The sequence below is a fragment of the Netta rufina genome (genome assembly GCF_964035555.1).
Source record: "Netta rufina genome assembly, chromosome: 12".
NCBI lineage: Eukaryota > Metazoa > Chordata > Aves > Anseriformes > Anatidae > Netta > Netta rufina.
The window spans coordinates 21,567,496-21,595,300 of NC_140135.1; the positions used below are offsets into that span (position 1 = coordinate 21,567,496).

Genomic DNA, 27,805 nt, shown 5'->3' on the forward strand with positions numbered 1-27,805 from the left:
AATTATAACCACTGCAAACAGTCCACATGATGATTATATATTACAAAGCAACTGCATGTTAAGCCACATGTTATTTATTTCAGAACCAAAGACTGCATTACAACTGAAAGACACTCAAATATTTCTCAGACAATTACCACTGTTAGTCTTATTTTTTATGGTGTGTCACAGGTTAATTTGACATTGACTTCTGTGTTTTGAGAAAAAAAAAATCAAGACAGCACTTAATATTTCCATTTGCAAATCCCAAAGGTATTCTGCTCTTTGACTTGCATATCTCTCATGTTTGTAGTGTAAGTGGGAGTATAAAGGAAAGTCAGCTGGAACATCGGCCCTGGCACTGATGTGGAACACGGCAATAATTGTCCTCCCACTAAAGTACCATAGGGTTGATTATGCCTCTTACTGAGCAAGATGACAGCACTAACACAGGGCTTTTCATTTCAGCCCTCCTGCAAACATCCAGCAGCTGCCATGTAAATGAGTAACTCTGCTTTGCAGTCACCTAAGACTGCCTGGAAGGGGGTCAGTGACTTTAACAGGTGAGTGGTCATACACGTAAATGTCTGAAAAGTTTATCAAGCCTAACTGGGGCCTAGGAATATTACCCTAAGAAGGGTAATATTAGAGCTGCAGACAAAAAGCACTAGTTAGTGAATACAATATCGACTGCTTCTCATGCTTATCCCATACAAAACTTGAGACCAGCTCTTTCACAAAGCTAGAACTGCACTGTTCTCGTATTGGCAAAATGGTATGATGGGGGGGTTGCTTTTTTATTTTTTTTTTATTTTTTTATTTTTGTTGTTGTTGTTGCTGCTGCCTGTTTGTAGTAAGCTCCCTAAAGCACAGTATTTCATTCTGTGCTCACAAGGTAACAGATTACATGAGCACTTCTAATGCTTTTTCGTGTGTATTATCTCAAACTGTGTGTGTCGTCTCCCTCCATGGAGACATTAAACACATGCCTGGACACGGCCCTGGGCAACCAACTCTAGGTGGCCCTACTTAAGCAGGGGATGGACCAGATAATTCCCAGAGGTCCCTTCCAACCTCAACCATCCTATGATTCTGTGATTTATGTCAAACCACTACAGAACAGTTTTCCTTAGCAAGTTTATTTTACACTGGTAAAAGCAGTGGGAGCACCCCCAAGATTACTGCCTCAGCTCAGCAGGGGAACTATTGCAGAGCAATGGTGCCTTACAACTCTGTCACCATTTTTAGGAAGGCCACACCTGCAGGTCATGCCAGGTGCTTCAGGTTTAACCACCATTCGCACCCAGAACACTTTGTGGAGTCACCTACACATGCTCTGCACAGTCATGGAAGGAAAGACAAAACTACAGAGAGCATTTCTCTCGTATTCTTAAAGAGCTCAGAACCCATTAAATGCTACGTTTTGTTAACTTGTGCAGAAGTAGAGAAAAAGAGGAATGTCATCACAGTGTCTCTCCATGGAACAACAGTGCTGAGACTCTGTTCCTGCCCTCCATGCTGTCTTCTAGAGAAGATGACTCCTGGGTAGTCATATGGGCATCAAGGATAAGCATAAACAAGATGCTGTAGGGTGCTCAGATAGAAGGCTTGCTGCCAAAAAAACATTTGCTCACGGGCTGCAGCTCACAGTCACCAGAACTGTGAAACATCTCTCCTCCTCCTCATCCTCCCACCAGATGGAAGAACCAACTTACGATCAGGGGCAGTTGTGAAGCTGCTTATAAACTGTTCTTCATCACATCAGGTTTCGTTCTGACCTCTCCTCCCTCCATCCCTCAACAAAAAGCTTTGTCAAAATGATGGTGTTTGTCCAAGCTTTCTCTTGAGTTTTCTCAGTCTGGGGTGGAATTGCTTGTCAGAGGACACAGTCCTCTTCAGAAGAGCCACGCAGCTGAGGCCCCCTCTAGGGTGTGGGCTCAAGCCCGCCCTACCGGCCAAGGCTGGAGAAGAGACCTCCACCACTCATGGTCCACAAGGCCCAAAGCCCCCTGTTCACTGGAGAAGCTCTGACAGGCCCCTGTTCAGGACGCACGTGCAAGTCCAGATATCCTGCCCCAGTCCCCACGCTTCCCTGCTTCAGAGCCAGCAGGGACCCCCAGGCCTACTGCTGTCCAGCCTAGTGGCCTGGCGCTGGTGCCGGCCTGAGGAAAGGGAAACTTCCTCTTTTCTGCTTTCCTTGAGGAAAGTGAACGGCCTTTAAAACAACTCCTTTATCTCAGAGTGGGCTGAGAATATTTTATCTATTTTTTCCACAAGATGGGATAGAGGTGGAAGGCAGGGGGGCAATAAAGGGTTCCTGCCCAGTTCTTACCTGTGAGCTTCTGAAATTTGCCTAGGAGTGGGGAGCTTGAAGACCTCTGGTCTGCAGCAGCAGCTGAACCAGGGCTGACAATGAGCAGAGTGCCCATGTTCAGAGCATTCAACAGCCCTCCAGCTCTTCACCATTCTTAATGAAGTGTAATGAAAGGAAATTAATGAGCTTTCTCCCCCTTTGCCAAAGTAAAGAGCAGCTGGAAATACGCAGGGATGCAATATGAATTGAGCATGATTAAGCACGTTATAACCATTGCTCTGAATAAAACAGAGCTGATACACCTAAAGAGCCTACAGCAGTCTCTTGTCATTAGAGCCATTTAGCTAGCTCTGCTTTAATTGCCTTTGAAAGCCACACAGGAAGGATTTCTTTTCTACCCTTTCCAACTTAAAACCAGGGACAGAAATATGTAAGCACCAACCCGCACCCATTTAGACAACAGGGATTCAGGGGGAGAGGCAGGCAGATGGGTACTTCACGAGGAACTGCTTGGTGCCTGATGTGCAGGGTAGCATGCCTGCGGTGTGTGGGCACGGCTGCAGCTGGAGGACACGATGAGTGGGGAGCTCTGGGCTCCTGGGGGCTGTGCCACCCCCTGCAGCACTCTGGCTCTCACCAGCCCCAGCCCCCAGCCCCTCTCCCACAGAGACCAGCAGCAGCAGCATGCCACTGCTGTCCTTCACCTTTGGGGGAAGCATTCCTACTTTTCTGCCCAAACACGAACTGCAGATCACACAAGACTTTAGCTCGGCTCATGGCATTAACTTGGCAACAGCTGAACTCCTTAGATAATTTCAGTAAAATGTATTTGAGAGAACAAACCACATCACAGAACACCACAGAACTCTTGCTCCTGCTGCACAAGGAGCTGTACAGATGCTGAGGTGCAGCACTTCACTGGCAGAACTGCAACACAGGAAGGTCACCACGATGCTCTGCAGCACTGGCAAAGCTTTATCTCCCAGCACAAGACACAGGACACCCGGCATCAGAACCCATCGCCCAAGGTACTGAGAGCACAAGGATGCATCAGTGAGGCTGATGGTGAGGCACAGCTGTTGTCACGCTCCCCACTGGAGTGCTCGCAGACACTGACGTGCACTGCTCTGAATTTACATCTGTCCAATTACTCATCAAAAACCAGCAATTCAACTCTAAATTAACATTTTCTCTTCTGCATTCTTACTTGATTCACAAAAAAAAAAAATCACAGATTATGTTCCCCCTTCAGGTTAATTAATTTAAAGTCTCACAGGTCTGTTGGGAGACAATATCCGACTCATCTTTGGCAAAGGAGCAATACTGGAATCTAGACTAAGCTCTTCTGCTGAGAAAGACCAAGTGGAGTTGTTCTGGAGTGAAGAAAATACGGGAAATATTTCCTCTCTTTCTTGTGGATAAGTGTTTTAGAAGGACCTTTTTACTCCTGTTGCTTGTCTTGAGCTGATTGAAAGGGTCCTCATTTCTCTCCTGGACGGATATTTTCATTACAGAGCAGAGTGATGAGGAAGATAAAGAGGCCAGGGCGCCAGCTTTCCCTCCTTAGCTCCTAGAAGCCTAGTGTACAATGGAAATGATGCCCCAAAATCTTTGCTGTAGACAATGATCCAGTCTCTGCTCCAAGCACACAGCCAGGAGTTTGTACAAAGCTTTTATAGCCCTGAATTCTTTTGAGACATGAGTTTGAATCCATCATCCAGGATAGACCTCCTGTTGCGTCTTAGCTTCTTTTGTCTCTCAAGGTAGATGACAACTCCCAGGAGGACAGCAGCAATCAGGAGGAGGACCAAGCCTGCAACAGCTAGACAGATGACTGCAGCTTCTACCTGCCCTACAGGCAACTTTGCTCCAAAAAGCCTGACCTTCTGGGACTCATCCACAGTCTCCGGTGGTGTCACTGAGAGAAATAACAAAAAGAGATGAGAATGCCAATGAGAATGGTGCCAATGAGAACCAGAAATAATACAACTGAAAAGAAGCTAAAGAAAGATGCAACACAATCAAAGGAAGTCAAAGCAGACCCAATCACTGTCCATCCAACAGACCCTCATCCCTCAGGTCACACAAATTTGAGAATAAATGGTTCTTTCCCTAACTCACTCCACCTCAAGATCTCGGAGCTGTTCAGCCCTATCAACTAACCACTGCTAAACCCACTATAAAGGAGGTGGTCTAAGGTTGTGTGAGGAGTCAGTGGCTGAGCTAGGAAAAGAACTGAGAAGAAAACATGCATCCAGACTGAGGCTGCTGCGAGCTTCCCACCCTGCTCCAAGCTCCCCCATGGCTTCTGCAGTTGCCCAGGCCACCACTTTCCAGATTGCACTTGCTCAGCCACGCCAGCAGTGAGTCACTTCAGATCCTGAGTTCTTACTCTTCCACAGTGAGGCAGCAGAAACCTTTTGAGAAAGGCAGCCTGGATAACAGCTGTCAGTCAAGGTTTTTGCTTCATGAGCACACATGAAGATGCATGAAGATGTTCGAGTGTAAAACCAAATTATTTAAATATTGTCAGTACTGCTGTGACATTTCCTACTCCTCTTATTTACACTCATTTTGAGTGAGGAAAACACTGCTGAGAAGAACATGGCAGAACTATCAGTGGAGAGGGACTGAAGACTTGTAGATAGATGGTTGTGCTTTCAGCTGGTGTAAGCTGCCTCTGAAATCAGCTCAGATGGATTTATTCAAAGCAGTTAAAAAAAAAAAAAAAAAAAAGAAGCATTTGTGGAGAGAGATGAAAAGTCATGGGAAGAAATCACCACTATGATCTCTTCAGACTTCTACCTCCAGGAAATAATCTAAGACACTCCATAAGTTTTGATTGAAAAGCATAAGAAAAAATCATCTCCTTTGCAACATTCTCCTTTAAGACCCTTTGAATCTCTGCTTGTATGATAAATCCATACACAGAAGCACAGCAGGATGTGAGGACACTAAACTTTTTGACCTAACAAGGTCAAACAAGCCTAACAAGTCTGTCTTAGTTTTATCATCAGAGCACAGACATTTAGAGGACAGATAAATAAATTCACCTGGAACCTCCCTGTTACCCATCAGTAGCCAGGCCTCAGGCTAACACCCTGCCCAGCATGGCTGAGGAGAAGCTGTAAATAGTGTTTGTGCTTCTCCCTCCTCCTCCTCCAAATCCAGATCTCCACACCGACAAGAGTTCTCTTCCTCCTTTGCCACGCACACACACACACTTTTTAGCAATACAAGGTATACTATACCTTCATCGTAGTTTAGCACTTGAAGCACTGGCTCTGAAAGGAAACAAAAAATGAGTGACAAAGTGTTGGGCCAAACAAATCAAGTCTAGAACATGGCACTTCTGGCAAGGATCAGATCCAGATGCAACATGGTTTTCCAAGGCTTGTATGTTTTCGTTTCTCCTGTCAATGTTTTCCCTCTCCACATCACACCAAGAGGGTTTTTTGCATTACCTGCTTCAAGAGCAGACTCCCTCCCACTGCACAACCCTTTGAGAAAAAAGCACAGTGTCTTTAAGTGTGGGCTTATCCTGGCTGGCAGGGTCATTTGGTCCCCCCACAGCAGGATGGGGGAGAGGACTGGAAAAGCAAAAGTGAGAAGAAAACTTGTAGGTCAAGATAAAGAGAGTTTAATAAGTGAAAGGGAAAACAAAACAAAGCAAACAAAACACAACAAAAAAATCCCCACAAGTGGTGCAAAAGCCATCACTCACCACAAGCAGACTAATGGCCAACCAGACCCTAGGTAATGGCTACTTTGGAAAAAATTCCCCTTCGTTTTATTACTGAGCATGATGTGATACAGCCTGGAATATCCCTTTGGTCAATTTGGGTCAGCTGTCCCAGCTGTGCCCTCTCCCAGTCTCTTGCCCACCCCAAGCTACTGAGAAGTAGAGAAGACCTTGATGCAGTGTAAGCACTGCTCACCAACAGTTAGACATCAGTGTGTTATCAGTGCTGTTCTGCTAACAGCGTAGTACAGGCTGCTACAAAGAAAATTAACTCCAGTGCAGCCAAACCCAGAACAGTGTCACTCATCTTTGAACACCTTCCACTGTTTCCTGATGAAATGAGAAGCCTTAGGACATGCATTCAGATCACATGTAATATTCTTAATAACAACAGTTGCTAGCTGATGGCTGAACATTGCTTCCCAAACTCAAGCTAAAATAAAACTTATAACACCACCCTAGGCAAAGTAATAACAAATTGGTTTGCAGAGTTTAACTCCAGCTGAAGGTGTTACCATATTCCAACGGAATATCTTAAATTAATAGCAATTATCCACTCAATTAACCGGCAGTTTATGGTACGAAACCGTTGCTAAGTATGATGCAAACACAGGATTTAGTGGCATTAGTGCAAAGTGCTGTCATACATTTCGCGGTAACAAACAGCAATATTTCCAACCTGGTTTAGGCAAGACTTCGAAGAGTATCTCCATGCCAGCATGAATATGATCAGATACATGACAATGAAGTAGCCATGTCCCAGGGTTCCCAGCCAACATCTCCACCATTTCAAAGGTCCCAGGGAACAGATCCACGACATCTGCTCTGTAGCTTTTGCCATTCTGTCAAAGGGAAGGGAGACTCAGCAAGCAGCGCTCTGTACGTCTCTTTAGTAATGAAGGATTCTGTCGGTGTCACTAGAGATCACATCAGTCCTATTACAGCTTATAAAAGCTCTACATAAGATTCACAGAGTAGCTCCAGGGCTGCAACTGTGAAAACAAATACAATCTGGTAATGCCTAATCCTGAGAAGGGTTTAGCTAGACGTATCAGCACAATACAGAGGCTCAGTCAGTTGGATCTGGATGTGTAAAACCACATTCCTTTCCTAGTTGGGTGAAGGTGCTGTGAAATCATTCAAGAAGTTCAAATCAGAGTCTCACAAAAAGTGATGATATCAGTGGCCAGTCCCCATTTCGTTATCTACAGGATATTCTTACCTTGTATATGAAGGTTTCAGCATGAAAATGGACTGTGTGGACATCAATCTCCTGACCCATTCCCAGCAGGTACCAGTTCACCCACTCTCCTTGGAGCATGGTCAGCCCAGGCAAGTTTGCATAGAGCCTCCCATTGATCGCTGTGCAGTGAATAACATATGCAGAAAGTAGAAAAGGCTGTTATTGAAATGGTAAAGATCCCAAACCATCTCAGAAGAAGAACATGCTCGACAAGTTAGATGCTTCAAAGCTCATCAAGGAACTACGGCATTGGTGTTTCATGTCTTCCATATGACAGTCTCCCAAGAAGTTTGGTGGTCTTTCTACAGCTCAGCTACTTATCCACTCTGTTAACAGAAGACATGACTTGCATATAAAGCCATACTGTAAGCTCATCTCAAATAAGTCTCAAAAGCTACTTGCTGAAAACCTGGAGTCAGCCAGCAGGGGTAGTTGCTTCTAGAAGTCTGGATGCATAAACTAGATTTGGCTTAGCGCTAGGGAAATATAGGTATATACATATATACACATAAATCTCTGAACCATTTGCTTACTGAACAATGAAAACAGGTAATTTCTGCCAACAAGCAACCCTGTCATTATATACATCTCATGCTGGTTGCACACACTATGTGCTGATCATTTGAAAAATCACTACATAGTACAGCTTTGTTTCATAATTAGCACAGCAAGAAGGAATACTGCTTTGGCTGCAAATGCAGGAAAAGAACCAAAACAGTGAGTGGGTTGAATGAGAGAGTACACAGTGAAACTCCCATGCATAGATGACAGAGGGAAAAAGATGGAAAGAGACATGATCTGAGGACAGGAACACCTGTGTTTAATTCCCAGGTGTGCCATAGGCACTTTCTGCAGCCCAAAACAAACATTCAACTTCAGTGTTGCTTTTGCTAGCTATAATAATTGAGTTGACAATTATAACTTAATGGACATGAGTATTTGGGGATTCTTTGTATCACCTACACAAAATAAGTAGTAATAATAGCATATATAACGGAACTCTGTTATTCTCATCTCATCAAGATGAACCCCTTGGCATTTGCAGAGCATATTTTAGGTAGATCCACACATAATATGTAGGAAAATCAAATACAACATAAATTTAGAGAAATCTGTTCATTCTACTATTGTAGGAATAGTTTTCTTGAAAATCAGCTAAAAGAACTAGCCCGTGTATTGCAACCACACAGCCTGGTCAATTAACTTGAAACCTAACATATTGTTATGGTCCTAAGATGAACAGAACGAAATCAGTCTGACATATTAATTTCACATTTAATACTATTTCCTCTCTGGAGTCACTCAGACACATCAGATATTAACCTCTCTGGCCCATGTCTTGCTATTCCTCCTGAGGAGGACAGCCATAATGATCAGCCTTCATTGTAGATCAAACATCTGTGTCGTGTATGTGCTATAATACTGAGAAATACAGAATTTAATTATGTTTTTGCTGCTGATGAGGGAAAAGAGTGAGGGCATTTATTTTGAGTCAGGCTCTTGTTTTCTGTGCTTTTCTGACAACTTATGAAGGTCACAGAGTCAAGTTCAACTTTGCATAGACAGCAATTAGTGCGTAGGTGCCTAATAAACATTACCATGCATTTTGTTGCTTTCCACAAATCTTTCATCCAGTAGGTCAATATCCTTGTGATTTCCCTTACTGTAACGTTGCACATTCTCTTCCAAGTACCAGGACTGATTTTCATCAAAAACCAGGAACAGCAGAGCAAACTCCCTCTTTATATCCTTTCTGAGCCCGTCAGTTTGCAGTGCCCCTTTCCGGCAGACCTTCAGGGGTCCAATCAGACCACTGTACATATCCTAATCCAAACAAAGGATAAAAATCTGAGGCAAGGATCTTCTCACCCTGACTTTTGTACACAGATCTTTACCATTCAGCAACCATGTTCACTGTTCCCTGCATCACCCCACTTAAAATAAACTGTGCTACTGCATAAGTACTCTCACTGGTGAAAATCAGCTAGCAGAGCACAAGAGCAGTGACTATACATGCTCTTATGAATGCAAAAAGCCATAAACATGAATGATATCAAAATACTCTTCATTCTGTGGCTGCAAAAACATCTGCAACTTGAGATAAAAAGACAATGATCTCTGGATTTAATGTGATGCTTTACTTCAGGATCCATCAGGTTGTTTCCCTGTAAAATCAGTGCTCCTCCTGTATTTTTCTCCCCCTTCCTCTTTGAGGAGAGGGGGAGTGAGAGAGCGGTTGTGGTGGAGCTCAGATGCCCACCTGAGTAAAACCACCACATGTCAGTAGAACCTAGCAATGCTCAAATCTCCCTATTTTACTCATATGGCCTAAATTTGGATAATTCCTGCCTTTCTAAATTAACCCTGTTGATCTCACCAATACAAGCCAGAACTCACTAGGAGATGTTCCCACATCCTGCAAAAAAAAAACCTGAAGGAAGGTTAGTTTCAAGGTGACATAAAATTGCTTTATGCAGGTTTGCATTAGGAAAAAAATAATGGCAAACATAACAAATTCAGAGGATTCCCTCTCCCAGGAGAGTGATAGACATATCACTAGATGGTTCTTCTACCTCTCAGCTGGGCCAATCCCTAAACTGTATTCAACTCGCATTGTTTTCTAGAGGGGACAAAAAATTGGTCTAACCATGCTTTTCTGGTTATAGCTTCTTCTGTTTTACCTTTACTGGGTCCACCATGGAGTAGTAGATCCAAGGGATACAGGCTGAATCATTTGGCCCTGGACCAGACCTCTCAGGAACTTCCCATTGGTATGTCACTATGTCACCTGAGAGACAGAAAAGCACCGTTAACACCAATGTGATAAACCAAGTTGCCAGGCTGCTGAGCAGCATGCAAAGCAGAACAAGAAAAGACGACCTTGTCTCAGAAGTGTAAATACAATTCTAATGTTGTTGGACATTTCGTCTTCCATCCTCAGGCACTGAAAAGCAGGATGGAAGCTCCCCTCTCACAAAAGAAGCAGAAGGGTGACAGGAGGCACACGCTAATAGGAATTGGCACAATTCTGTTTTATTTGCCATGTTTGAAACTAGACCAGACCAAGGGAATTCTGCCTCTCTTCAGTACCAATGGAGCTTGAGATGATCATTCATCTCTTTGAAGGATATTTATGATGCTCATTCAAATTCCTTTTTGAAATTACTGTTTTGCTTATTAGTAATACATTTCAGAAAGACAGGGCCCAACTGAAAGCCTGTCTGTTGCAGAGACATAGCCTGCTCTGAAGAATGTACAAGTTGAAGGGGACCAAAAAATTACATAAATTCGCATCTGGAACATAAAAGAAATTGGTGACCTCAGCCAGCATCCTGACAAGCAACCATGCACATCACAAAACACACAGGTCATAAGGAAAAGAAGCAGATTTCCACATCATGGCTCATCAGCCCAGGGCTACTACCAAGGACTGACTAAGCTGTGAGCAGTGATCACCTTTCTCCTTCTTACAAACCATGCTCAGTATTAAGAACAAGGCCGTACAGAAAACCTGTGCTATGCTTATCACAAAGTCACAGCAGAAATATGAATTCTCCTGGGCTTCCCACACAATTGGTGATCACAGAAAGCACAGTGAACCTGAAAGAGCAGTTATTGTTCAGTTCCAGGTCTCCACCAGAAGAAAACAAGTATCTCTAAGCCTATTTAAAGAAACAAGTCTAGCTGTAGGCTAAAGTTAGCTTCCTAAGTTTGTACAGGAATGAGGCTTGAGAACATGGTGACTTACCGGGGTTTGCTACTTGTGGCTGTCCTGTCTGCCTTTCCAGCACCCCATGTGCGTGAATGGAGTAAGGTCGTGTGGCATTGTTCTTGAACACAACGTTAAGAATCTCTCCCACTTCGGCCCCCAGAAAAGGACCTAGAGACAGCAATAATATGCTATAGCAATAATATGCAATAGCAAAAACTATCAGTATATCTTCTAAGAATATTCTTACCACTTTTTCATTCTCTTCTCCCCAGAGATACTCCTTTACAATATTTATGATGCTTCCCCTCTCTCCTCTTCCTTAATTTCTGAATAGCACTATACTAAAGTTTGCAACATCTTTATCACCCCATGGCATTAGTTTCAAAAAAGACCAGTAATATTCAAATTGGCTCAACAGTGTCACAAATCAGAGCTGCAGCCTATTTCAAGCAACACACTGCCTCAACTTTGCTGCTCTGTCACCACTTGAAGTCCTGGGTTCATAAAACAGCTGTGTCTCCATAGACTTCCATCAACGTTGCAGCGTGCTTGTCCACTTCCCAAAGCCAGACTGCTTTTATCCCAAATGCACTTCTTTTCACAGCTACAGATTTTCAACTACATCTCTCAGACTGCTCTATAGAAGGCAGCAGTTATTTCTTCACAGCTACAGAAATGGCATTGTGAAAAATGCTTTGCTTGAGACATGGAAGAAATCTGGCAGCAAAGGCAGGCTTAAGAACCCAGCTTTCTAAGACAAGCTGTACTCAGGACCCTCTTTATTGCTTTCTCCATGGCTGGCAGGCCTGGACAACAGACAAGTCTGAATTTCTCCTCATCCTTGCACACACAGCAGATGTCTGAGTATGTGGGAGGCCTTCAGATTACAGCCCTTAACCACTGGAGTCCAAGTCCCACTGCTGTGTGAACAGAAAATGTACCCCTTGCACACTTCCTTACCTAGTATCCCCAGGTGTTCGTCACCATTCGTCCTAGCCTTAGGAGTCTTGAAAGTCCCATCAGTGTACTCCCTGTAAACTGCTTTCTTGTACCGGGAGCCAAGCAGTCCATTCTCATTGCTCAAAAATATATCGGCGTAGCTGAGAAATGCAGAACGAGTGCTGTGTTACTCAAATGCTCATGGGAAATAAATAGCTAACCTGTGGCAGGAGTTTTGCCAGCTGACAGTTTTCCCAGAGACCTGCTGCAGCTGCAAAGGTTGAGGGCAGCAGCTCCATCAGCACCCAGCAGCAGCACGTGCACCATGTCACACGTGGCCAAGTTGCCCTGACAGACTTTACCAAGGTCTGCCGAAAATCCTTGCCCAAGGCATCCCCAAAAGAGATGTACCTCTCTGTGGAGTGGCTGTGCCGCTCCCTCTCCCAGCTCCGGTCCGGCGCGTAGTCCCACTCCAGCTCCTCCGCCACGATGTAATAGGTGCGCACCCCCCTGTACGGAGGGGCAGGAGCCACGTCCCTCTTGCCGCACTTGGAAACGGAGTAGTGTACCCTCATCCCAGCCTGGTAGTGATTGCTCGTCTGGCAGTAGATCTCGAAAACCCCTGAGGGAGGCAGCACAAACAAGGAAAACAGCTCCTCTTAAAGATCCCAGGAAACAGCTGCTTCCCACGCAGGGCTTGTGACATGGCTGACATCGGTATGCGCGCTGTGTATAGTGAGTGTTTGTGTAGGGAGCTTGGTTGCCATAGGCTGAGATTAAAAGGGGTTGTTACAGAAACCAATGAGGAATGGCACAACAAAGTCCTACACAAAAATCATCTTGGGAAGCTGTTTTACACACACTATAACCAGCTTATTAGATGTAAAGAAACAAATGAGGTAACAATTGTGCTACCATCGCGGGTTAAGTAAGAAGTCAAGCCTGCAAATGTCAAGGGGAGGAGACGAGCTGCAGCAGCAGAGGCCATCACATTGCATGAAGGAGACATGGCGTTGCGTGTTTAATCCCAAACTGGGAAGACAAGGGTCTGAAATTAACGTGAACCTCTGCAAGCCATGGACAGCAGAATTGCACTGACATCTCTGCTACTTGATTCTGAAAGATGTGTTTGCATGTTTCCATAGATAACAGGCAGCAAAGTCCATCAGGGCTATTACTACAAATATTTAATAGGAAGAAGCAGCAGGCTATAGAATCAGCCTGGGACAATATAGAACAAGATCCTGTATCTCCCATTCTTCTCCAGAAGCAGATGCAAAGATAAGAGTTTTGGGGCTGTAAATGGAACCAAACCCGATCTAAAGCACAGCTCAGCCTGTAACACTTGGAACACACAAGTCCACGTCATGCTAATGAATCAGCCATAGGAGCAAATATCACAACTGGAGACTTTTCCTGACACTAAGTTAGATACACAGACACTTACCCTTGTTATCAGGTTGCATGAAGGCAGTAGCAAATGTGTGGGGGAACAGGCTGGTTGAATCTTTCCGCATCCCATTCATCTGCAGGGTATTTCCCTGAAACACAGCTCCATGTACATCTGCTTCACTGCCCAAGCCCAGAAGGTGCCAGGACACATTGTCTCCTTCACAGACATCCAGCCCAGGCAAGTTACCAAACATAAATCCATTGATGGCTGCAAAGGAGAAAACAATTTACTCTCTGCAGGTAGATATCAGCCTGGAGATTCATTCTGTGTATATACTGTGACAGGGCAGGCCTGCCAGTGGAAAAGCATCTTCCTTGTAATTTGGCCCTGAATACACTCAGGACAGGCTTCCTGAGACAGCCTGTTTCTTGTCCAACATCCCATCCGCTCTGTAGCTTCACTTAATTTGAGCCCAATACAACCCACAACCACTCCAGCATCCCAGCTCTGACTTAACGTGATCACCAGGACGCATTTTGCAGGTTCAGTCCCGCTGCCCACAGAACACCATCAGGCCATACCATGCATCCTGTTTGACTCCTCAAAGCCATCATCCTTTTTCACAGAAGTCTCTTCCATCCTCAAATAGTACTTTATGTTTGCATTTAAATACCAGCTGAGGTTCTCATCAAACACACTGAAGAGAAGGTAAAATTCTTTGTCGATACCTTTCTAAGATACAATCACAATGATGGCTGTTAATTTTTAAAATCAACTATCCTTACAGATAAAGCTGTTTTGTCTGGCTCTCACTTTCCTCTTTATCTTCTAAATTGGTTCACAGAGGGCCAGGGCTCTGTCCCTTTACTCAAATTGAATGTTTTATCTTTCATTTCACAAGAGGCACCACTTATGCATTTGCCCTGATATTGCTCAAGTGAAGTTATCAACATGTGCCCGAGAATATTACAGCATTGCCTCCTTCCCCCACCACCCTTACATTTAGTGTAGGTTTTACCACCCATCCATATCAGACCTAAAACCAGAATTTGGCTGTTGGGGCAGGCCGATGACTATGTTCCACCCCTCCTTTCTCCTACCACAGGCCTGAATTTGTTTTTTTGTTGTTGTTTTGGTTTTTTATTACCTTAAAATCTTAAAAATGTTAATTCTCCTAAGAAATGCATCCCACGGGATGGTGAGTTTCCCCATTAACAGAACATTGCCTGCGCTGTCCAGATGCTCATTTTTGTATCAGCTTCCTTAGCTGTACCCAGGAGGACACCCTGCAGAGAGGGCTAAGCATTTTCCAGCGGGGCACAGAGGCATGTGCAGAATGGCTGTGCACCTGTCCCACTTAACCATTCATTAAAGGGTTGCCTAATATTGTGGAGCCAGAATCACCACCCCAGGTGGTTTTTCCCTGTCCTACCTTTCTGTCTCTGTTTTGTTTACTCCCTTTCAATACCTGTAAATGTTTCATCATTACTACAGCTCCTTCATGTATTGGACTTTATATATTCATGATCCTCTCTGAAGATTCAAAGTTCTACCCTAACGAACATGCTGATCTCTTCTGAACTCTTAGTTTAGCTACATCATGCCACCAGTGAAAGCAGGCAGAAAGCAAACTCCCCTAGGGAGGCTCAGTAGAAGCTATTTTCAGATTTCTCAGCCACTGCCTGATCTGAACTGCTAGGTAGGTAGGAAGACAGTAGACTATTTTTCTGCCACCTACTGTTTTTCACAGCAAAAGTCTGTTAACATCTTGCACTTCCCTGGTATATTCATTTAGATTCTTCCCAAGACTTATTGCAATGAGTAGAACATCCCTGAATGAAATTCCAAGAGGAAATTCTGGTCATCCTTCAGATTTCACCTATCTTTCATCAAATCTATAGAACAAAATGGATTTTCATATGCTTTTTTTGTAGTTGGCTATGCTTGAAAATGAGCCGACCTTGCAGAATAAATAAGGCTCACCCAAACCTCAAAGCATCTTATCATTCAAGCACACCATGTAGATTTTCATCTGCAAGTATGTCAAGATGGTTTTTTTGGTGTTTTTGCGATTGCAATGAATATTTCACATGCCTCTGAAGAAAGTACTTTGTTTTAAAGCAAAGCCCAGGAACTATTTCAAGGGCAGCCCTCAGGAGTCCAGAATGCTAGCCTTTCCCACCAGAACTGTGGCATACAAGTGCCCTGATGTTAACATTTTGTTAACATGATATTAACATGATGTTAACAGACTTTAATTAGACTCTCTGGACTCACACTGTTGCAGATTTATTTTCATTGTGTTCCCTAATGTTTGCTGATGTTTCCTCTCTCTGCCAGGTTGTTTCGTAACAGTGCGACAGGAAAATTCTTTTTACCTGTTTGTTGTTGTCATCCAAAGTGCCTGGCTTGCAGATGACCAGAGGGCCTACCAAGCCCGAACTGGAGTCTTTGACAGGGTCCACAGCAGAGCTGTACATCCAGGTCAGGCAGGGAGGGTCACTGGACGTTGGTCCAACATGCTTTGGCACAGTCCATCTGTACGTAAAGTTCTGCAGAGGTGCAACAGAAATCCCGTGCTGGGACAGACCTTTAAAACAGAGATTGGAGTGGTTATTCTCAAGGTCCTTGTACAAACTAGTTGCAACTTCTCACCAGGTACATCCACACTTGGCTTTCATTCATGTCACTAAAACAGCAGGCATCTCAAGGATGGAAGTGGAAGTATTCAGAGGGCGCACACAGAGCTGCTCTCAGTATCACTGAAATTCTTCCCTGGTGCCAAGGCAGAGATGGGCATGGTGACAGCAAATAACGAAATGGATCCAGCTGCATCTAGGATGATGCATGTTGGAAGCATGTGGTTACCTAAGCTGGAGTGCATTGGGAATGTTTCTCTGCTCACTAGGGTCTCAGACATCTAGAAATAGTTTGAGCTTTGTTTTACCAGTTTCATTCACAAAAATAGCACCTCTGGAACCATGCTCCCTCAGGCACCCTCTCTGGGCATGAGCTTGGCAGAATGACTCCTTTTCTGAGGCCTCAGGCAGGCTCAGAGGACCAAGCAGGCTCCAGAGCACACCCAGTCTCTCCTGGATGCAGGAACTTCATAGCATGGAGGAGACATAGGCTGTGGAGCTCCACCACCAGGAATAGCATTAATTTATGGTCTTGCAGCAAGTGCAGAGCACAGCACTATATGGGCTGCTGCAGGGAAATTTAGCTCCATCCCAGAAAGACCCAGCCCAATTAATTAAAAAAAAAGTTAGCCACAAACCATCATGGTACCGCATCCCTTCCCATGCCTTCCCATAAGACACTCCATGAGGCTGGATGCTGAACGGCCAGGAGGCTTTGTTAACAAACATCACCAGGATGGTGTCACCAACTTCAGCTTTTATCACAGGACCTACACAAACACCAGAGAGTGAGTGTCAGCAGCAGAGCAAATCACAGGACAGCCACATGAGCCAAACAAAGCAGGGCCACCTTTGATCCAAGGCTGATGGGAGAAGATTCAGAGCAGAGGTAGATGGGGGATCAGGTCAAATGAGTTCATGCAACTCCCACTGTGGATGTTGCTTATTTATCTGACCAGAGAATTTTTCATTGATTGCTCTTTCAGTGTGTTTAGTTTAGTAGAAAATAACTGTAATTTGTTTGTATGAAGTCATATCCAAGAATTCGCTCACTTGTCTTCCTATAGGCTGTTGCTGGCAACACCAGTCCTTTTGTTTTCCCTGGCTCCCAGGGTCCAACAAGACTCACAGTTAGGCTGCATCTCCCATTCTATGTATAATTCAACCACTTCACTTACATTCAGCTGCTTAATACTTCCTTGTGTCTCTTTCCCCCCAGATTTGTGTATTAATCCATGTGCTGTTTCCTTCTGTAGCCTCCCCGGTATTGCTGTTGCTAATTTCTGGTGTCATTAAATTATTAGTCACTGTTGATGCAGGGAACTGGACCACACCTATGTACTTCTACTGTGTGTGGCACAGCCTTCATACACGATTCAACTCCCTCTGAAGACTCTATTTTCTTCTCTCATCTTTCTTTACCACCCTCACTGATACCTGGCTCTAATGGAGAGAGCCCACATGGGAGAGGAAGCTTTCTGTGAGAAAGTGGGGTTTGTACTGTGCCTTGAAGGTAGTCAAAAGCATAAAACTAGGGGCTAGTGCTGTGACCTGTTTAGCTCTGGCTATAAACACTGCTCTGTTGCTCTGATTACTGTCACAAATACTATACTGTGTCCCTCAGCCCTTACTACTGACGTCTGAAGACTGCCCCAGCAGAAAAGCAACTCCCTCTGCTTTACCATCCACATCCTAGGCGTGTGTGCCTCAGTCTTAAGTGTAACTGCTTTAAAACACCTCACTGCATCAAGAAACAAAGGCATAGTTAACTCCTGACATCAGCCCATTGTTCTCACTGGCACTGAAAGAGGCTTTGTGTTGCTGGATGATTCCTACCGAGTATGCCAAGGTGTTTTTCTTCTTCTGACTGCTGCTTTTCCTCACGGAAACTCTCATCAGTATATTCCACATACTTGGCCTTCCAATAGACTCCCCCAATTCGGTAGAGGCTACGCTTGAAAAACTTCTCAGCAGGGCTAAAGGCAAAAAGCAAATGCCAGGTTATTTTTATGGAAATCAGTCCTTTTCTCCTGCTTCCTCTCCACAGCCCTACTCCCTACAACATGCCCCTCTGGCAATGCCAGCAGCATCTCCATATTAAGCAGCTTTCTCAGACAAGGGGAGCATCTCTGGTTTAGAATAAGCAGAGCTCATCACTGTGAAGCGTTTTCACCCTCCAGACTCATGTCAGCTGTGTTCAGCGAGCACTGCTGGCACAGGGACCTCTCCCAGCTGAAACAACCAGGTTCAAAGGCACAGGTCTGAACAGCATCTCTCTGTACAATATGCAAAAGAGGGCAATGCAGTAAATGGGAAGACAACACAGCCCAGGGGACAACCACAGTCATAACTGTAAACACATGACAGCTGTAAGGAGGGATTTATTTCCTTTGCCACCACCCTCTCCACCACAGACAGATGTAACCTGCCTTGCAGGAAAGGCAGCTTAGTTACAAGGACAAGTCACGGGTCTAGATAGCTTGCAGTTCTACGGTCTGGAAGAGTTGCTGCATGGTTTTGGGTAAATCATTAACCTCTCTGCATTTCTACTTCTTCAGTCTCCAACAGCTTCCCAGGGGAGGGAAGGGAGAGGGAGGCATGCCTTTCTTTCAGTTTCAGAAACCACTGCTACCACAATCATTTGACACATGGAATGGAAAGCTGTCATGGAGGTCACTGCATTTAATTTCCTAGAAATTGCTTGCTGCAGCAAGGCTACACTGAAGCATATCTGCAGACTAGCTCTGCCACCCTGTGTCTGCTGCAAGATGCACTTGCTTAGTAGCTTATCAGACCTGTGGATTTCTTCCTAGGTCAGGCACACCAAGCAGAAATGAAGCCCAGAGAAAAAAGCAGCAGCTCATGTTCTACATAAACTGGGACTCTTGGAGTCTACAGGTAAGGCCACAAAACACAGCAGCACACTTCCACGTGAAGTACCCTGAGATACCTAGTACTGCTTTTGGTACAGTCCAGCTACAGCAGCTGACATTTTTAGTTGGGCTAATCCATGTGAATTGCAGACATGTCGTTTGCTAAGAAGGAAATCCCACATTTTCTTCAGCAGCCTCCTTTCATACTAGAAACCCCCATCAGCCTTTTGCTTACCTGCCTGCCTCACTCAGCTGTTTCCCGCTGCTTTGGTCATGTCCTGAAGGTCCGTAGTCCCACTGCACTTCCTTTGCAGCTATGTAGTATTTCCGAACTTTCCCCTTCAGGGCAGGTTCCAGAGCTTGCTGAGAACAGGGCCGGACTTCGTAGAAAGCCCCCATCCCAGCTGCCCAAGACATGGTGGAGGACACACAGGCTTAATGCCTCTCAACCAGCAAACAGTCCCACCTTCCTACCACAAACCAGCCATTCCTTTTCTGTTGTCCCCAAAGGTACATGGCTGGGAGGTGATTAGAAGAATGATTTGAAGGTGATTAGAAGGTGATTTCCCACAGAAAGGATTTTTAATGCTGGTAAGCAGAGCTTCTTACCTTAAATATTAGACGCTAGATAAGGATAGACAGAGAGCAGACCCTTCTCTCCTCAGATGTACCATGCCAGGGCCTCTTACAGGGACTACTGTTCTTAGGGCACTGCCTCATTTTAAGTTTCAGCTGTGCCAGTGTTCATCAGTGACCAATGTAGAACATCATTATAAGTCACCCCTGGTAAGCTTAGCATATATATTAATAACTAACCCACCACAATTTATACAAGACAAGGAATCACCCATTCAACTATGGACATTTTTAATGGGAATGCTGCCCAAGGCACTGTCCCCTACCACAAAGTGCATTACAAGACCACACTGGGAGAAAAAAGGGAGGCCACTGTGTGGAACACATTCCAGTGTCTGTCTTACCTTCTATGTGATCATTGAGCTGACAGCTCAGGAGCCATCTCCCAGGGTTACTGGGGATCATGTCTGCTGCAACAAAAGTGGCTGGGAAAAGGCTGGCCACATCTGTCCTGTGGCCTCGAATGTTGAGTGTTTCTCCATGGAAGTAGGCTGTATGAACATCGATTTCATTGCCCATTCCAAAGAGATGCCATGAAATGTGATCCCCAGCACACATCGTCAACACAGGGAGATTCCCAAACACAAAGCCATTAATAGCTGAAAAAAACAAACAAGTCAAAAATCAGAGATCAGAAGAAGTGCCTTCAGAGCTTGTGCCTGCAGCTGACAATACAGACAGGTTTGAAGGATAGACCTACCCAGAACTCATACTCTTCTTCTGGAAAGCTCAGTTCCTGAAGTCATTTCCTAACATGAAGCACATTCAGAATCTCCAAACAACTAAGAAAGGCTCACTCAAGCCAAAGATTAGATCAAAATAACATGTTTTCCCCTGGAGTTGCTGCACTGTCTCTGTGACATTGTTTGCTTAGCACGTGATCTCACAGCTTTCTACTACCCTTTTTCCCTCTACCTGCAGCCTGGTATACAATGGCAGATGTGCATTTCAAGATACTAGAGCACTGGCACACCCAGAGTATCTGGACAAAGTCAGTAGCTTCACAAAGATGACACTGACCGTGCATTTTGTTGCTCTCTTGGAACTCTTCATCTTCTTTGTCTACAGAGCCTGGATCTGTGCAGAATGACGCAATGTTCTCATCCAAGTACCAGCTTAGGTTCTCATCCACCACACTGAACATCAGAAAGAAATCAACATCCACATCCTGGCGTCTTTGAGAAGTGCCAGTCAGTATTCCTAGGGTGAAAGAAAAGGTGAATGATTACCCATCCATGCAGAAAAGCAAACATTGGTTTTAAGGGTTTAAAACACCAACAGAAGAAAAACTTCTTATCACACAAGTCAGAGACAGATGCTTTCCCCACCATTCTAGCATGGCTCACTTCAGAGTTCTAGCAATTGCATCCATTTCTAGTACACTGCTGCTACTATATGGCTCAATCCTATGCAGCTCCGGCTCCGCATGGCTGAACTGCAACTCCAGTGTTCTCACTTCTGCTGAAATCAAACAGTACCCCTAATTTTTTAATATACAAACTAGATATCAGGCAAGATTCCCCCTCCTAACATGAATTTAAACAGCCCTCTCAGATCAAGAAGCCTACAAGCTCAGCTGCCTGGCCACTAGAGGATAAAGACAATGCAATGATCAGAACCCAACCAGAACACACGTACTGTCTTCTTCAGTCATGTCACATTTTCCCATTTGGTTGGGAGCTGCCTCCTGGAGTATCTTCTCATCCTGTCCTTACCCAAGTCACCACAAAAATCTTCACAAAATGAAACTCAGCTGCTTTCCCTGGGAACTTTTACCTTCTTTGCATGTAAGCAGCGGCCCAATTAACCCAGATGCAATATCCTTTGGTGCATCAATATGAGAGTGGTAGATCCAGGTCAAGCAGTTTGGATCATCAGCAGTTGGGCTGTGATCTTCAGGAACAGTCCAAGTATAGGTGTAATTCCCTCCTGGGGGGACAGCATCATCCTTCTTCTGATCCTGGGGGGACATATCAGGATACAGGGATCCTAGAACAATTGAGCAATCACAACATCCATTCAAGAAGAGCAGAGATGTCCAAACATGTAACCTTATACTGAGCCTCTCACACTCAGTAGATAGCTGTGTATATATTTGGGTAGCAGCTTTCAAATCAAGACTCAGCATCCCAAGGTTGAAATAGCACTTAATGTCATTCATTAAAGAGAAACTGAGTCACAAAACCCTTGTAAGGCAACACGCCAAGCAAACAGATCAGCACAGGCTCAAAGGTTATTGCCATTCTGCCTACTGCTGCTTGGCCTTCAACAAGGCCATGTGTAGCTCTCTGGCCTCATACTTTATCATTCCTGTGAAGCTCAATGAAGCTTATCACACTCGTGGCTCTCATACTGCAGCACTTTAAACAATGAATATAATATCTTCTATGCCACTTTCCCACTAGCAAGCCTTGGAAGCTCTACAAAAATCAAGCAATCCGGACTGTGTACTTTAATGTCCAAGTCAGGAAACTACTCCCAGACCCATAAGCCTACAAACCCAACATTGTGACTTAAAGACTGAAATACATTTGCTTTCCAGCAATACAGCTCTGGGCTAACCAAGTCTGTGGATTCTTTACAGACATTTCTCCTCAGTGTATACTCCTCAGTTCCCAACCAGAAAAATCCATCTCCATTATGGCAACGGCTCATTTACCTTCAGAGTCCTTTTCGTAGAAGACACCATGAGGATGGATTGTATATGGCCGACTAGCAAAGTTTTTTAGGTGTACTTTAATGGTATCCCCCACTTCTGCTCGGATGATGGGCCCAAGAAACCCCAGCCAGCCAGGTTTGGGAATCTCAGTGGTGTAGGTGGCATCTGTATATTGCTTGTACACAGACTTCTTGTATGTGCTTCCCACCCTGTCTTTGCCAGACTGTAGGAACATTGAGGCCTTTCTGTTAAATTCAGAAAAGGGAAAGGCACCATGAGAAATGCATTATACAAAACAGCTTGTCGGTAACACAAGAGTAGTGATGACACGTAGCTTTCTCAGGTAAGCCCTGAAGCTTTCAGCATCACAGAGAACCTCCCATGCTCTACCCTAACACACCCTAAACCAGCAGCAAACTTTCTCTTCCCACCTATGGCTGCTGTGACACAGAACACAACCTATTCACGAAATAGTGAGTGATACAACTGTCTGCTTTGGAGCACATGAAATATAACAGGACGCTGGCCAGTTTATACCTCGGTGCGCCTGGAACCAGGGCCACAAGTACAGTCAGATACCAAACTCCAGCTGATACACAAAGCCATGGCCTCACCCTCCATTTGTCATGAAAGGACAAAGTGCACCCCTGAACTGTGCAAACAAAGAATGAGAAAGATGGTGCTTCTCTGACAATCACATGTAAGTGACATGGGAAGACCAAAGCCCTTCCCACTCCCGCTTCCACCTTTGTCGGTCCTTTGGAAACTTATCTCAACACCTTTGTGGGGTTTGCTGCTGGATCACAAGAAGGGATGAAAAAAAGAATCACATGAGCTCTCTGTCAAAAATCCAGACTAAAAGATGCTTTTAGACTCAACGTACTCTTAGCTACTTGTATTATGACAGACAAGTCAGGCAGGTATGTACCCTGCACATAATCAGCTTTCAGAGTTAAAAACTCATACAGGTACTAAAGTTCAACACAGGAACATATTTGCTCTTTATGACTATGTCTTAGTAGATAAGAGATGAGTCATGGTACAGGTATGAGTAGGACAGGCCTGAGTGAGAGCTCAGGTAACTTCTCTCACCCCCTTGGAAACCTACAGCAACATACGTCCTGAAACAGAGAAACTCAACACCTTGCTCCAGAAGATGAACAGTGGAGGCAAAGACCAATTAACATTGCCTTCGTCATTCATTGTATAGCTAGAGCCCAGCCCCTCACCATCTAAAGCTCATGTTTCTGAGGTCATCCCTGGAGCCACTATTATCAAAGTGTATGGACAATTTGTACTTTTTTGCATATCTGCCTCTTTCCCTACATAGTTCATTTCTTCCAAACAAAACACATTCTTCAAGCATTTTACCAATTCTAATATTCATATCAAATTATTTTCTTACTGCTAGCAATTTGACTTCTGCAGTCATTGTACAAGTCCCAATAACTAATTGTGTGCAGTGACAATTTAAATACTTCAAGTTTAATAGCCATTACCTTCATTTTCTTCTCTTCATGTGTTATGAGAGAAAGCAAACAAAAAGCACTGCATTTGTTATCACTGCAGGAATTGGTGAAAACACCTTTATTTAGCCTGAATTTTGGGGAATTTCTTTTCCTGTGAATACTTTAAGTCTATTCAGCATCTCCTGAGAATGGGGAATTTCTCATGCTAAACTGGTGGCCCTTGTTTTTCCTTTGAACCCATCCTAATCCAGTTGCGTCACTTTGAAACAAAATGTTGAAATCCCCAAGTGTTATTCTGTGATTTATTATGGCATGTGAGCATAAACAACAGAGCAAGCCAATAAACACAGTTTATAGAAAAAGGAAAAAACGCAAATATCTTAAAAAAGCTGTGGAAAGCAAGACCAAAAAAATCTAAACAAAACAACAACAGAAAAAATGCCTGGGGTTTTGAAAACCAGAAACAAAAACTGCTTTTGTTGTGACTCAAAGCAATTACTGCAGTTTCTAGATTTACTTTTCCCCTCAAAAAAAAAACATTTTAAAAACAACTAAGGTTTCACTCACGAAGCTCCATCCAGTCTAAGGCTTGAAATCCCATTTACATAAAAAAAAGCCAGCTTCATTAAGTCATTTTCATCAAGGTGAAAACTCATTATGTTTCAGGATAAGTAAGCTGATCTCCAGCTGGAACTACAAAAAATTAAACCCCAGGGCAGAGTATTGCACAATCTGTTCTATTATAGTGTTTGTACTTCCCTCTAGCACAACCAGCATTGGTCACTGGATGCTCCATTAAATTGACCATTCTTTTTCCCACTGGTACAGTTTCGTACAATAAAACAAGTTAACCATTAAGCTCATAAAGACCAGACACTTAATCCTGTCTCTTGCTTGCTTAGATGCCCCAGAATACTTGCATGAAGTTACCCAGCAAATTACTAGTTTAAGCTAGCAGACTTTAACCAGATTCAGTTCTTACAGAGCAAAACATACAGGCTATGTGCAATGCTTTGATTACTGAACATGTTCTTTCCTGTCGGAGCATAGTTCCAGTCCACCTCACGGATCCCCAGGTAATAGACTCGGGTGATGCCTCCAGCAAACGTGGGTGTTGGCAAATGGATGCAAAACAGCAACAACCAGAACAATTCCATTGTGGCCAGAAGTGAATACTTTGGAGGATAAGCCTATTTGGGGGAAAAGGAAAAACAAACTTAGTAAAACAGAAGCAGAATGACCTCATAACTTTATCCTAAATAAGCTGGTTTGAAACTACTGGATATTTTGAGAGGGTGTGAGGACATCAGGTAGAAGTCCTGCTGTGGTCATTAAATATCCATGGGTCTGAGACAACAAGGAAATCATCCCCGTAACACACAAGGTGAATGGAGTTTATGCCAGTAAACCGTGCTTCTCTCATAACAGTTTAACTTATTGCTTTGTCTTTTGAACAATTTGGCCACATTACATGTTCCATAATGTTGTGCTGCTAACTTGGTAAGATTTCACTCAGTAGGGGATAAGGTGAACAGTCACGGTGTTTGTTAGCAGAGCAGGCAGCCATAAATACCTATGCTGTGCAACCATCTTAAGGCCTGGGGGTCCTGAGCAGAATGTGCCACAGGCAGTGGAATTTAAAGTGATCAGTTTTTCACCGATACCAACGTCCCAAATCATCTTAAAGGTCTGCATACAAGGCAAAAGAAAATAATCCTGCACAAGAAACTTGATTGTTAACTGTTGCCTATATCCCTCCGCTCAACTAAGCCACCTGAGAAGTATGACTTAGTAACTATGAAGTAATTGTAAATTTTAACTTTTTTCAAGATTGCTCTTATATTAACTATTTTCTCCACAATCTAGATCATGAAGTAAGGACCTTACTCATAAAACTTGTGATTGACAACAAGCTTGGTGTATGCATGAGAAACATTCTGAAGAGAGATCCAATGCAAGTTGCGGAAATTTTATGAAATTGAACCAGTATTCACAATATTTTACCTCATTGAAGAACTACCTGCATGAAGAAGAAACCAATGCAATATGGAGGAGTAGAATTACACCAGAGGATAAAAAATAGCTTGTGAATAAAATGGATGAGAAAATAAATACAAATCACAAGAAAATGCTTAAGAAAGATCTCATCTGTTGATGTACTTAAAGCTGGATGCAGCCAATAACCAAACTGACATCTAAAATATATGTCCAGCTCTTTATACACATAAAAGCAACTTTGAAAAAGTTCAGCGGAGAGAAACAGGAAATGTGAGAATAAGAAAAATGCGATCTATCAAGGATATTTAAGGTAATCAGCTTTCCTGAACTCCAAAAAGAAGGGGATGGTGACATAGCATCACACCAAGCAGACAGGGTTTTGTTTGCTTTTATAAAGAGGTTTGTCATTATTTATTCTCCCGTCTTTGGTAGTAACAACATGAATTGGAGTTTTATTTGTGGCAAAAGTAGATATTCTGTAAGGCTTTGGCTAGCACGGCATCACACACAAAAGGCTTTCCCAGGGAAGCTGTGAAATCTGTTACCAGATCTGATGCCCAATACCTTGGATTCGACCCCAGTACACTGCAATGGACAGGACACCTACTCACATCACTTCCAACCCGTAATTCTGTGATTTCCAAACACGCTGTCCTATTCTCAAAAGCTAACTATCATTAAGTATTACTGGTTCCAAACATGCATTAAATTTAGAAGTTGAAAGAAAGCCTCTCTCCGCTTGGAAAAAGCTCCTTCCCTCCTTCCTCAGAAGGAAGGCGCGGGGATCTCCCCTGGATTCGAGGCATCCCCGCCCCCCCCGCACGGCTCGGCTCTCTCTCCCGCAGCAGCTCTGTCCGCGAGCCCCTCAGGAGGGCAGCGCCACGTTCCCAGCCACGCACCCGAACGGCCCCGGGCGCAGCCCGGCCCCGGCCCCGGCCCCAGCGCCGCGGGGAAGCAGCGGGGCAGACACCGCATCCCGCGGCCGCTCGCTGCCCGCCGCCCCCGGCCCGGCACGGCCCCGCGGCTGCCGCCGGTGCGGAGCCGGGCGAGGGGCTGCTCGGCACCCCAAGGCCTGGGCTCGGGGAGCTGCAACACGCAGCCAGCGCCAGGGAGACCGAGCTGGGGCTGGGCGCTGCTGAGACCGGGCATTCGGTGCGGGCTAATCGTTACAGTCTCTGATCTTACCGGCTTGGACAGCGGTATCTAATCCTAGGAAAGGGCGAAGCTTAGGCTGCATACCAAGGCCGAGCAGTGACTCTTGGAGCTGGCCAAGAAGCCTGCCTGCCGACAAGCCCCAGCTGTGTCAGCCCGCGATTTCTACGTGCCCGAGTCCCTGCCTCCCACATTAAAGTTCAGCGCTGCATCATCGGAGCCTTTATCTGATAAAACTAGACCAGAAGCCGCGGCAGGCTAAATGCCGTGCGAATTCACTCTGGTGTTGAGCGAAAAAGTCAAGGAGGAAACCTTCCCGACAGCCTAACGAGGTTTTCGCGGCCGCCCCGTCCAGAGCCCGGGCACGGCTGGGAAGCGGCACAGCCTCGCCCAACCGAGGCTCCCCGGGCCGGGCTGGCTCTGTCCTCAGGTTGTCCTCACAGCATCTCCTCACCACTCAGTTACTCTGCTAACGGACGGCGAACAACACCAATAACCTTTACGTCCTTTTTCCAAAAGTTCATTTTTCATTGAAATCTGTGACAAGAAACAAAAAAAAAAAAAAAACACAAATTGTGTGTTCTGGTCGTCAATGAACCTCGACGTTTTACAGCACAGCCTTCACTCCCAGGAGTTAGTGCTGCCGATCCCTTAACAAAACCGGAGCTGCAAGCAGAAGGCAAGCCCAGATTTCAGCACACCCGCTGGCCGATCAGCCCCCGTTCCAGCGGATTAATTCCGTCTGCCCGCGCCACGGGCTCTCCCCCGACGTTGCACCCGGGAAAAGGCACTGCCCGGGGGGACACGCGCGCGGCGCCCCGGCCCCCCCCGGTCCCCCCCCCCCTTACTTTTTGGAGCGGGGCAGGTGCGGGTCCCGACGCGGAGCCGTCAGCTGGGAGCCATTCCCCTGCCGCGCCCGCAGCGCACCGCGAGCAGCCGGGCACGCACCGAGCGCCGCCGGGGACAAAGTCTGGGCCGTAAAGCGGGGCGACGCCTCGCCGCGGGGGGGCGGCCGCCGCGGGGCTGGGGCCGGGGGCACACGAGCCGCCTCCGGGGG

At 45.0% G+C, this 27,805-nt stretch overlaps 1 protein-coding gene across 3 annotated transcripts; it reads right to left on the bottom strand.

Moving 5' to 3' along the window:
• Positions 1-754: 754 nt before the first annotated feature.
• Positions 755-27,729, bottom strand: HEPH (hephaestin). Of its 3 annotated transcripts, XM_084294161.1 has the most exons (22): positions 27,597-27,632; positions 27,203-27,285; positions 24,595-24,788; positions 22,130-22,374; positions 21,247-21,459; positions 20,491-20,670; positions 19,815-20,069; positions 19,070-19,238; positions 17,798-17,937; positions 16,600-16,731; positions 15,701-15,912; positions 13,904-14,054; positions 13,377-13,589; positions 12,341-12,551; positions 11,951-12,090; positions 11,027-11,158; positions 9,960-10,066; positions 8,877-9,102; positions 7,258-7,397; positions 6,715-6,877; positions 5,545-5,577; positions 755-4,211 (listed from the first exon to the last, which is right to left on the bottom strand). In XM_084294161.1, the coding sequence occupies exons 3-22, from the start codon at positions 24,753-24,755 to the stop codon at positions 3,967-3,969; spliced, it is 3,468 nt and encodes a 1,155-aa protein (XP_084150287.1). In that variant the 5' UTR covers positions 24,756-24,788; positions 27,203-27,285; positions 27,597-27,632; the 3' UTR covers positions 755-3,966. The 3 variants fall into 3 exon arrangements, with proteins under 3 accessions (XP_084150287.1, XP_084150285.1, XP_084150286.1); XM_084294159.1 differs by lacking the exon at positions 27,203-27,285 and having other exon boundaries at positions 27,597-27,729; XM_084294160.1 differs by lacking the exons at positions 27,203-27,285; positions 27,597-27,632 and adding an exon at positions 26,782-26,903.
• Between the last annotated feature and the right edge of the window lie 76 nt (positions 27,730-27,805).

What these genes read in the sequence shown, in the direction of transcription:
- HEPH (XM_084294159.1), bottom strand. Translation starts at nt 24,755, where the DNA reads ATGGAATTGTTCTGGTTGTTGCTGTTTTGCATCCATTTGCCAACACCC. An exon ending in AAAACACCTTGGCATACTCG is followed by an intron (nt 16,732 to 17,797) that starts GTAGGAATCATC and finishes GTGTTTGTGTAG; the next exon opens with GTCCTGTGATAAAAGCTGAA. An exon ending in AGTGCTAAACTACGATGAAG is followed by an intron (nt 4,212 to 5,544) that starts GTATAGTATACC and finishes TATTTCTCTCAG; the next exon opens with TGACACCACCGGAGACTGTG.